General features: G+C 43.7%; 1 protein-coding gene across 2 annotated transcripts in view; it reads left to right on the forward strand.

Annotated features, from left to right (window-relative positions):
* Positions 1–12339, forward strand: part of GCNT2 (glucosaminyl (N-acetyl) transferase 2 (I blood group)) — a 76244-nt gene that overhangs the window by 25715 nt on the left and 38190 nt on the right. Inside the window, exon 1 of one of the 2 annotated variants that reach the window (XM_003897044.4) lies at positions 5778–7433. The exons of the other annotated variant lie outside the window; for it this stretch is intronic. Coding sequence (XP_003897093.2) covers positions 6509–7433 — 925 coding nt within the window. The 5' untranslated portion in view covers positions 5778–6508. Of the gene's footprint in view, positions 1–5777; positions 7434–12339 lie in introns of those variants that run through there. 2 annotated transcript variants of the gene reach the window in all.

Raw genomic sequence — 12339 nt, forward strand, 5'->3', positions numbered from 1 at the left:
ACTTTGTGATTGTCATGTGATGTCATGCATTGTGATTGTCATGTACCTACTTTTCTCTTTGGTTATTTACCTTTTCTTATTGATTTATAGGCTACCTCTTCACAAGAGGAATATTAACCTCTAGTCTTATAAAACTGTTATCCCAATCTGTTATCTCTGTATACTGTGCTATTAAAAACAGTGCCTCAATGAAAAAACCCATTATATTAAATAAACATTTCAGAAATGCCTTTTTAAATAGAATGTACAGAATATATGTATAACATGTCTATTAATCCATTTCTATTTGTTTCATTAAATGTTTGTATTCTGCTTATATTCAAAGAAAGCTAGGTTGGCCTATTTTCTTCACAGTTTTCAAGCCTTTTAATAGACATTAACTTGTTTGATCTCTGTAAGTACTAGAGATATTGATCTAGTAAAGTAATAAAATGGGGCCGGGCATGGTAGCTCATGCCTGTAATCCCAGCACTTTGTGAGACCCGAGGCTGGTGGATCACTTGAGGTCAGGAGTTTGAGACCAGCCTGGCCTACAGGGTGAAATCCCGTCTCTACTAAAAATACAAAAATCAGCTGGCTATGGGGCTGCCACCTATAATCCCAGCTACTCGGGAGGTTGAGGCAGGAGAATCGCTTGAACCCGGGAGGCGGAGGTTGTAGTGAGCCGAGATCACACCACTGCACTCCAGCCTGGGCCACAGAGCAAGACTCTGTCTCAAAAACAAACAAACAAACAAACAATAAAACCAAAAACAAGTAATAAAATGGGCATGGAGCTGTATAAATGCTGTTATCCTTACTCCAAATGATCTCATGCAGCTCTACATTTGTAGTTGAACTTACTTCACCTACTGCTGTCAGCAGGGGACCTGAACTTGCCAGTTTTGTTTGCCTGTTCTAATTTGTGACTTTGTATCTGTGTAGCTATAAGAACATTTGTTATGATCGTGACTAAACTAAGAGTTAATAGGCTAAGCCTCAGAGGGATTTAAAGGATGTAAGCTTTGATGCTTAAACCAAAGAAGACAAAAATGGCATCCTGAGGGCCAAATGCAGTCCTTAGGGGTAAGTTTGAGAGTTTTTCTGTTAACATTCAGGTTTCTCACTTCTCTGAAAACACTGGAAGAGCTGGCAGCCCTGGGCTCATGATCCCATGCGGCATTAATTGCGGGGGGTAGGGGAGTGGGGAGGGATGCAAGCTCTCTCATTCCCTGTGGTCCCCACCCAACCCTCCTCAATGTCCGCTGCCCTCTGTGAACTCATCGGCCCTGCTCGTCTGACCCTTCACCAGCTTCCCACACTGTGCCTTACCTGCCTGTAGGCATTTGAGTGCCTGAATCCGTCCTACAATGTGTGATGATTATTGTGGTTGCTTGGAGATCTGTTTTTGCTTACTTCCTGCATCTCGCTTGTGGCCAAAGAGTTTGAGGTTGTCAATCGGACACAACTAAAGCCTTAGACACAGATCAAGATGGAGTGGTCTTGGTGGAGATGAGAGGACTCATCAAAAAGCATTGCCTTAAAAAAAAAAAAAAAAAAAAGGCACTGCCTTGATTCAATAGCCACTCATTCTGCAGAGGGTGATGAAGAACAGTAAGGTTTGAGAGCAGCTCAGACTCGGGTTCCAGTCCTGCCCTTCCCCTGACCGGCATCTGCCTCAGCCTTTATAAACTCACCTGCAATGGAAGCAGAGCTTGTGGAAGATTAATGAGAACTAACTCATTGTGAGGGAAGAGAAATCCCAGCACTGCTCAGAAGGACCCCCCAGGCAGCCCAGCCCTTGGTTTTCATGTTGAGTTGAGATGATGACGTGTTGTTAGCCATAGTCCTCGTGCTGTCTTCTTGTTTGTGACTGTAAAGTTTATCCTGGGACAGAGAGAGGTGGGACTGATACAGAATGACCACTTAATGCCAATTTTCAGTCTGTTGAACCAACTAAAGTGGGCAGAACAGAAATAATGCCCTGGTTGGAAGTTAATAGCTTAGCCTGCCCAATTATTTACTGGAAGGAAATGCCTGTTCAATTGCCACAGATACCAAAGAAAACAAACCTACTGCTAGGGCCAGCCACTCGGAAGGCATTACATGCTAGGCTGGGTCTGTTCATCTAAACCACTGTAAATAAGTCAGGACAAATGATGGACGTGGTTTTGGGGTTTTGTTTTCTTTATGTATTTATTTATCATTTTTTATTTTTTGAGACGGGGTTTTGCTCTTGTTGCCCAGGCTGGAGTGCAATGGCGCGATCTGGGCTCACTGCAACCTCTGCCTCCTGGGTTCAAGCCATTCTCCTGTGTTCAAGCCATTCTCCTGCCTCATTCTCCCTAGTAGATGGGATTACAGGCATGCACCACCACACCTGGCTAATTTTGTATTTTTAGTAGAGACAGGGTTTCTCCATGATGGTCAGGCTGGTCTCGAACTCCCAACCTCAGGTGATCCGTCCGCCTTGGCTTCCCAAAGTGCTGTGCTTACAGGCATGAGCCACCGTGCCCGGCCTCATTTATTTATTTTTGGATGCTGCTGTTTTGAACTATAAATCACGCTGCCACTCCCATCTGCAATCTGCTTTGGCTAAATCATGATGAATGATTTATTGAGTTTGTTTTGCACTGGCGCTTATCAGAGCTCCTTATTGTAGGATCAGGGCTTGAGGCAAAGAGAAGAGAAAAAACGGACTGAACCTGCAATGAAAGCCCTTTGCCTCCCTTTTCCGACTTCAACTTTCCCCTTGTGTTCTCCACAAGACCTGCCAAGGACAAATTTTACAGAAAAGGGTGTGGTTCTAGTAAGAATGAAGAGACGTGAAGGCATCAAAATGGTTATTGGATTGTTCCCTTCATACGGTCACATTTCTAGAGTGTGTATGAGAATATACATAATAAAATAGTAATATATATATACACACACTTATATGCATATATAAATACATTTATGTGTATATATGTATGTATCATACGTATTATATGTATATATATTTTTAAATATATATTTTAAAATACATATGTAATATATACTTTAAATATGCATACAAAAATATATTTCTTAAAGTACATATATAAAATATATATTTATAAATGCATTTTTATATATGCATATATATGTGTTAAAATATTTTTATACTTATATAAAAATATTTATATGTTTTTATATAAATATATAAATATATTTTCCCATGGGCTAAAGGGGAGGCAGTGATGGGGAAGGAGAATGGAATTTAACCTCCGGGAATAAAGCATTTGAAAGCCTTAAGGTAAATGTGTTTTTTTTTTTTTCCATTACTAAGAACAGAAATCAAAATATCAGTTCATTAGCAGGGTCAGAAGTGTTGGATATTTTCCAAGAGAGAAACAACAACAGCAACCATAGCTAATGCTTATGGAACATGTACCAGGTGCCCAGATTCTTGCCAAACCCTCAGCAAGAGGTGTCTCATTTAGTCTTCCTGACAACCATTTGAAATAAGAGCCACTGTTCTTTATCTTTTCACAGTGGGAGGGCCTGGTTGTGTAAAGAGGTTAAGTAACTTTACCCTGGCACTTCGAGCAGCTGGGATTTACCCAAACAGACTGGCTTCAGCACCTGGACCAGGGAGCTGTAGAATTAAGGCTCTGGTTTCTATCCAGCTGAATGACGTTGGGGAGAATGTTTTTAAAGGCCCCAATTTGCTCATCTGTGAAAATAACGGGGTTGTGATGGGTGATCTCAAAGATCCCCGCCAACTCTCTAGCAGCTCACCACATTAATATCCAAATCAATATCCATCGCATCCATGCCACTGTTGCCATTCATTCCTACAGTTCACTGTAGGAAATTAAGGGGTGGAGTGGAACAGAGAGGGGGCAGGGAAATGGCTGCATTGTTCATCAAATGTTTTCCTAACAGGAGCAGCTGTTCCAATTGGCACAAGCCCTGGCAGGTAGGATTGCTAGGTGACTACGGGAGTAAGATGGGAGCAGGGCCCACTCTTAACACACCTTGTGTGGCTGCCACAGTTGATCTTTTAGTTGGACCAGTTAATTTCTCCCTTGGAAGTGTCCTTACTGTCCACATCAATCCCCAATATACTTCGCATTGGCTGCGAGATCGCTTGCAGCACTGCAAGCTGGTGAACTCTGAGAACCCTCTGTAATGCCACCAGACCTGTGCTTTTCCTGGTTCCCCTGAATTACACTGACTGATACGTCCAGGAATTTTGCAGCAGCCCTGGTGGTTTTGTTCTTTCTTCAGAAAAGGAAGTTGGAGAGAGGGTTGGGTGGGAAGGAGAATGAGAATCCTTTAAGTTCTTTGAAATGACCTCAGAACTGAGGTTGTCAGGCTTTTAAAGAGAGCCGGTAGGTAGTCACTCCACATATTGTAGATAATACTGTGTCAACAGCTCAAGTTATCTGAAACTCTCTTTGTGAAATGGGATCCAACTTTTGCTCTCTGGGAACACTATCACATTTCTCAGGCATGCAAACTTATATGTGTTTGATGAAGGGAGCCTGCCTCTCCACTCCAGTGGGTATTTCTTGCAAGGTGGAGACGAGAGACTGAGAAAAGAAATAAGACACAGAGACAAAGTACACTGGAAGAAAAGCGGGCCCAGGGGACCGGCGCTTAGTAAGTGAGGACCTGCACTGGCGCTGGTCTCTGAGTTCTCTCAGTATTTATTGATCACTATTTTTACTGTCTTGGCGAGGGGAATGTGGTGGGGCTATAAGGTGAAGCTGCGGAGAAGGTCAGCAGAAAAACATGTGAGTAAAGGAATCTGTGTCATAAATAAGTTTAAGGAAAGGTGCTGTGCCTGGATGCACACGTAGGCTAGATTTATGTTTAACTTTACATAAACATCTCCGTGCAGTAAAAAGTAGTATTGCCACCATGATGTCTCGCCTCTAGTCACAAGGCGGTTTTCTCTTAGAATAGAATGTATGGTTGGTTTTACACCGAGTCATTCCACTCCCAGAGACGTGCGGGAGACAGATGGCTTCCTCTCATCTCAACCGCATTGAGGCCTTCTTCTGTCACTAATCTCCTCAGCACAGACCCTTTACGGGTGTCGGGCTGAGGGGCTGTAAGGTCTTTCCCTTCCCAGGAGGCCATAGCTCAGGCTGTCTCAGTGGGGGGAACCTCGACAATACCCAGGCTTTCTTGGGCAGGGGTCCCTGCGGCCTTTCACAGCGCATTGTGCCTCTGGTTAATAGAGAATGGAGAATGGCAATGACTTTTACAAAGCATACTGCCTGCAAACACATTTTTAGCAAGGCACATCCTGCGCAGCCCTAGATCCATCAAACCTTGATTCAATACAGCACATGTTTTTGTGAGCATAAGGTTGGGACAAAAGTTATAGATTAACAGCATCTCAAAGCAGAAAAATTTTTCATAGTACAGATCAAAATGGCGTTTCTTATGTCTTCCTTTTTCTACATAGACACAGTAACAATCTGATCTCTTTCTTTTCCCCACATTTATTTCATTCTATGATATCAGCACTGACTCTTTCATGTAAAATGTCACTCCTAGGTTCCTTCTGCCCTGTGTGTGACTGTGCTCCCAAGGGTGTAATTCATTGTTCCTTCTTGTCAGTGTGTGTGTGTGTACATGCGCGTGTGTGTGTATACTATATTCTGACACATGATTAGAATCTAAATCTACCTTGTTATATTTTTCTGCCACTGATAATCTTCTACTTAGACACGTTACAAATGTATTTTTTAAAATAAGTTTTTGAAGAGACAGGGTCTCACTGTCACCCAGGCTGGAGTGCAGTGCTGCGATCATAGCTCACTGCAGCCTTGACCTCCTTGGCTCAAGCAGTCCTCTCGCCTCAACCTCCTGAGTAGCTGAAACTACAAGTGCGTGCCACCATGCCTGGCACACATTCATTTTTCATTATCTGTGTCTGTATGTGCCCAGAGGTAGAGATAACACTAAAATGAAAAGAAGTGGCAGAGAACAGGAAGAGAAATAAACCAGAGAAGCTGATATCCTTAAATGCTGTAGCTTCCAAGGACTGCCAGCAGGTTGTGGGGCTAGCCAGAAAAAATAGAGCCTCTGATTCTAGAAGGCTTGGAAAAAGCGTGAGAAGGGAGATCAGATCGAAAGAGATTGATGGAAGGGGAAGGCAGTGAGGGTGAAGCAAGGGAAACAGCTCCAGTGAAAAGGACCCGTCCTTCCATTCCAGAACGTAATTTGCATTTCATATGTAAATGAGGACGATTCCTGGAGGCTGGGCTGGGCTGGGCTTAGCTGAGCCTCTACAAACAGCAGGGATTCAGCCCTGGGGAACTGCAGACCGAAGTGCAAGAGGGATGCACCGCATCTCCAGGCACATCCAAAAAGGATGGACGAGACACTGAAGCAGAGGATACAGGAGGATTAAAGGATTCAGGAAAGCAAGTAGCCCTCTGGAGAAGCTGTCGAAATTCAAGACTGGCAAGAGAAGTAAATTCAGCCTCTCACACCAATTACTTCTCATCCTCTGAAAAGAAGAGATTGCTTCCCCAGGGAAGTGAAAACAATGAACTTTTGGAGGTACTGCTTTTTTGCTTTCACTCTGCTCAGTGTGGTCATTTTTGCGAGATTTTACAGTAGCCAATTGAGCCCGTCAAAAAGTTACGAGAAGCTGAACAGTTCCAGTGAAAGATATTTTAGGAAAACTGCCTGTAATCATGCCTTAGAGAAAAAGCCAGTCTTTTTGTGGGAAAATATATTGCCATCACCTTTGCGAAGTGTCCCTTGCAAGGATTACCTGACCCAGAATCACTACATCACAAGTCCCCTTTCGGAAGAAGAGGTTGCATTCCCTTTGGCCTATGTCACGGTCATCCATAAAGACTTTGATACCTTTGAAAGGCTCTTTAGGGCTATTTATATGCCCCAAAATGCCTACTGTGTTCACGTGGATGAGAAAGCCCCAGCTGAGTTTAAGGAATCTGTGAGGCAGTTACTGAGTTGCTTCCAAAATGCTTTCATTGCTTCAAAGACAGAGTCTGTGGTTTATGCAGGAATTTCCAGACTCCAGGCTGATCTGAACTGTCTGAAAGACCTTGTCGCCTCTGAGGTTCCCTGGAAGTATGTCATCAACACCTGTGGACAAGACTTCCCCCTGAAAACCAACCGGGAGATAGTTAAGCATCTGAAAGGATTTAAAGGGAAAAATATCACCCCAGGGGTGCTGCCTCCTGACCATGCAATTAAGCGAACTAAATATGTCCACCAAGAGCATACAGATAAAGGTGGCTCTTTTGTGAAAACTACTAATATTTTGAAAACTTCACCTCCACATCAGCTGACCATCTACTTTGGCACTGCCTATGTAGCGCTTACCAGAGAGTTTGTCAACTTTGTTCTCCATGACAAAAGGGCCATTGATCTGCTACAATGGTCAAAAGATACCTATAGTCCTGATGAGCATTTCTGGGTGACACTCAATAGGGTTTCAGGTAGGTACTAATTTCCATTCTGATTGATAGATTGAGTTTGCTAACATTCTGCTCACCTAGAGAACTGACTCATTTGAAATTATTATGAAATAAATTTAAATACTTAGAAAACTATTAGTTTGGTTGCTTGTAGCAACAGTTTATTGTTGACTCCGTTGTCTTATCAATATGTGTGATATAGTGATCTAAGAAATGCTGGCTGCAGTTGCCCCAGTAAAACTAACTTAGATTACATAGTTGCTGAATTTTAACTGTTTTTTGAATTAATGCTTTTCATAGTCCTTGATAAACACAACTGTAACATAACAAAATTAACTTTTAAAATAAGCATTCTAGAATTTATGAGTTGAAATAGGTGATGTTTCTTTCAGACGGATGTTAGACATCGTTTTCATTGATGCAGTCCCATTGCTCAAAGTTCGTGGAGCTGTTACAGGGGTACTTACTGATTTTAGAATCTTGGAAGCTGCTTCGGATGTTCACAAATCATCATTCTGGCTGAAATATCTCTAGTTTAAGATCTGAGCAAGTAGCCAGGTTTCAGCTCTTCTCGGTTATACAAATCTAACCTGATATTTTAGCCTGGAGGAGTGGGTAACAATGAGTTGAAACATACAGAGAGAGAATCTAGCTGCAGAAGATCCAAAGAGAATTCTCAATTTTTAAGTCATAGGTTTTTATTGGAAATTCCAATTTGCAGCTTACTGTTTTTATATACTGTGCAGTCTTCAGTTGTTTATGTTAATTTGGGAAAGCGTCCAAGGTATGCCAGGCAGCTGAGGCAGAAGATAACACCAAGCTCCCTCTTTGGTTCAGGACTGGGTTTCTTTTCTAAACTCTGTTTCCCATAGGTGGTCTGTGACCTGCATTACATCTTTCCCGTGTGTCCCCATGTGCTTGTTTTCATCAGTGACCCAGCATGCTTGTGGGTGACTGATGACGCGCATGAGCACGGTGACCCTGACAAGCCTCACATACTTAATGTCTACACACACACACACACACATACACACTACACAACCACACCACACATACACACACACCTGCCTGCCATTCTTGAAATAACTCCCAGCTCTTATGTCTAGTGTCATTATCACTGGCATACTTTCGAGTGCTGTTTGAAGCCACCTAATGCCTGAAAGTAGACTCAATGCAGAAAGGTCCCCAATAACGCGGCATTCGTAAGAGCTAAACTAGAGTGGTGGTCACAAAAATCTACTTAGAGAGGGACAGAAAGAGGATGGGCAAGGTGGCTGGAGACGAGAGAATTATGCTATCTCATGAGCAGTTCATTTTCAGAGATGCTAAACTGTCAGGTCACAAAGACTTGTAGGAGGGGCGGTGAACCAACATTTATCGTGGTGTGAGTGTTAACCCTTTCTTTACAATCACCAATTTTAAACACATGTAAATATTGCATACATGGCATTTAATCTTATTTTTGCTGGTATAGTTGGTGATAGCCTACATCATTCCTTTTAATGATAGGAAGTCATCGTGTTAACCTCACGTACAGATGAAAAACATGAGGCTTAGAGACACTGAAGCAATAGTATGTTCACATTGTTCACATAGCTTTTCCTAGGCAAAGCTGGAATCTGACCCCACATTTGTGTGGTCTGAAGTGTGAGCCGTTTCTCTTGCACTAGGAAAGGAAGGAATGACTATTTCTTTTTTCCCACATATCTAAAGCAAATTTCCTACAGAATTCCAAAAAAGAGAAAGGATTGAGGGTGTTCAGAAAAAAGGAGGAGGGCGGTGGAAGGAAATTTCACCTGATCACTTAGAGCTGGAGGTGAGGTTAGCAGGGATATGGTGTGTGTGTGTGTGGTGTCCCAATATGCTTGTGTGGGGTGTGTGTGGTGTGTTTGTAGTATGTGTGTGTGTGGTTGTGTGTGTGGTGTGTATGTATGTGGTGTGTTTGTAGTGTGTGTGTTGTGTGTGTATGTGTGGTGTGGTTGTGTGGTGTGGGTGTGTGTGGTGTGTATGTATGGTGTATGTGCGTGGTATGTGTATGGTGTGTGTGTAGTGTGTGTGTAGTGTGTGGTGTGTTTGTAGTGTGGTGTGTGTTTGTAGTGTGGTATGTGTTTGTAGTGTGTGTGTGGTGTGTGTGTATGTGTGGTGTGGTTGTGTGGTGTGGGTGTGTGCGTGTCTGTGTAGACAGCAAGTATGTGAGGCTTGTCTGGGTCACCGTGCTCATGAGAGTCACCAGGCGTCCTTTCTGGAAGGAACCACCATCCCTCACAGGCTTCTGTACTGTGTGCTGGGTCCGTCTGGAGCAGGCTTTGGTCTGGGCCAGTGCCAATGGGAAGTGGCCCTTGGTTGATGTTCTCAGAAGCTGGGGAGTAAGAAGCAGCCAGGCAGATTTGAATGGTTGAGTGTTAAGTTTTACTGACTGTTTCATAAGAGTGTATTGGATTAAGTTTCCCTCACCTCAACCACTTGCAAAAAAATTTTTCATGAATATCTGTCACTATTTAAAAAAATATTTTTTTGGCCGGACAGGGTGGCTCATGCCTGTAATCCCAGCACTTTGGGAGGCTGAGGCGGGTGGATCACCTAAGGTCAGGAGTTTGAGACCAGCCTGGCCAACATGGTGAAACCCTGTCTCCACTAAAAATACAAAAAATTAGCCAGGCGAGGTGGCGGCGCCTGTAGTCCCAGCTACTCGGGAGGCTGAGGCAGGAGAATGGCGTGAACCCGGGAGGCGGAGCTTGCAGTGAGCCGAGATCGCACCTCTGCACTCCAGCCTGGGCGACAGAGCGAGACTCTGTCTCAAAAAAAAAAAATTAGCCATGCGTGGTGGCGGGTGTCTGTACAATCCCAGCTATTCGGGAGGCTGAGGCAGGATAATCGCTTGAACCCGGCAGGCAGGGATTGAGTGAGCCGAGATCGCACTGCTGCACTACAGCCTGGGTGACAGAGTGAAACTCCGTCAAAAAAAAAAAAATTAAAAATTAAAAAAATTTTTTTTTTGCCGGGCGTGGTGGCTCACGCCTGTAATCCCAGCACTTTGGGAGGCCGAGGTGGGCGTATCACGAGGTCAGGAGTTCGAGATCAGCCTGACCAACATGATGAAACCCCGTCTCTACTAAAAATACAAGACTTAGCCAGGCGTGGTGACGCGCGCCTGTAGTCCCAGCTACTCAGGAGACTGAGGCAGGAGAATCCCTTGAACCAGGGAGGCGGAAGTTGCAGTGAGCAGAGATTGTGTCACTGCACTCCAGCCTGGGCGACAGAGTGAGACTCCATCTCAACCAAAATAAATAAATAAATAAATTTTTAAGTTAGCTTTTTAAAAACAATAGGAAATATATTTTAAAGGTACCAAATTTTTAAAGTTTTCACTCCATCAGCTACCAATGTAAATACTTCCTTGTACATCTTTCCTGAGGTACTTTATTATGTTTATAGACAATACAACTGATTAAATATGTGGAGAACATTACATGTGGACTTCAAGTTCACTACGGATATACTCGGAAAAGGAAAAATGGTCCTCATTTTAGGTGCCATATTGTCTGTGAGAAACAAAATACAGCAAAATGTGTCCTTTATTTAAATACATCATATGCAGACATTTAAGAAGCTCTTTTTTCATTACTTTGAAGCATTTTTAAAGCTAGCTACAAGGAACTTTCTGGATGAAAGTTACCAGGGAACTTTGCCCCACAGCATCCAACCGCCATGAAGTGCAGACCTCTCGCTGTGGAACACCCACTATTCCCTTGCTCCAGGCTTTATAATGGCTTCTCCTGATCTAAAAGGACCCTTAAGTCTTGGCCAGGCAAGGTGGCTCACACCCATAATTCCAATATTGTGGGAGGCCAAGGCAGGAGGATTGCTCGAGGTCAGGATTTTGAGTCCAGCCTGGGCAACATAGTGAGATCCCTGTCTACAAAAAATTTAAAAATTAACTGGGCATAGTGGTGCATGCCTGTAGTCCCAGCTGCTCAGGAGGCTGAGGAAGGAGGATTGCTTGAGCCTGAAAAGTCAAGGCTGCAGTGAGCATGATTGCACCACTGCACTCCAGCCTGAGTGACAGAGTGAGACTCTGTCTCAAAAAAAAAAAAAAAAAAAAAAGGCCAGGCTTAAGCTCTTCATGTGGCATGACTTCCAGGACCTGGCCCCCCACCACCTCTGTCTCTACCCTCATTTCTTTTTATTTGATGCCTCATACTTTATGTTCTAGCAACTACTTAGCCCTACACACTTCTGCAATTTTCACCTTTTTTTTTTTTTGAGACGGCGTCTTGCTCTGTTACCAGGCTGGAATGCAGTGGTGCGATCTCAGCTCACTGCAACTTCCACCTCTCAGGTTCAAGTGATTCTCGTGCCTCAGCCTCCCAAGTAGATGGGATTACAGGCACCCACCACCACGCCCGGCTAATTTTTGTATTTTTAGTAGACACAGGTTTCACCATGTTGTCCAGGATGGTCTCGATTTCCTGACCTCATGATCTGCCTGCCTCGGGCTCCCAAAGTGCTGGGATTACAGGCATGAGCCACGGCGCCCGGTCTAATTTTCACCTACTTTTTTAGGGCTTTTTATGACATCCTCTCATAAAGAATGCCCTTCCTGTCCAATGCCTTGCCTGTCTAACTCTTCATCCTTTATGTCTAACTCTGTCTAACTCTTCATCCTTTGTGGCCCACCTTGGAAGTCACTTCCTCTGGAAGCCATGTCTGATCACCTCCCTCCCAGATCGTTGTGTTTCAACTCTGGGTTCTCCTGGACCTAATGCCACTGCTACCAGCATTGAATTGTAGTCACCTATTAACTGAATAGCTCTTCTACCAGACCTCCTCAGTATTTGAGCTCCTTAAGCGTAAGAAAAGTGACATCTTTTGTTCTTTGTGTTCTCCACCACTACTTCTAGGCTGCATGCATCACTATGCACCTGCC

The sequence above is a fragment of the Papio anubis genome, chromosome 6 (genome assembly GCF_008728515.1).
Source record: "Papio anubis isolate 15944 chromosome 6, Panubis1.0, whole genome shotgun sequence".
Taxonomy (NCBI): Eukaryota; Metazoa; Chordata; class Mammalia; order Primates; family Cercopithecidae; genus Papio; species Papio anubis.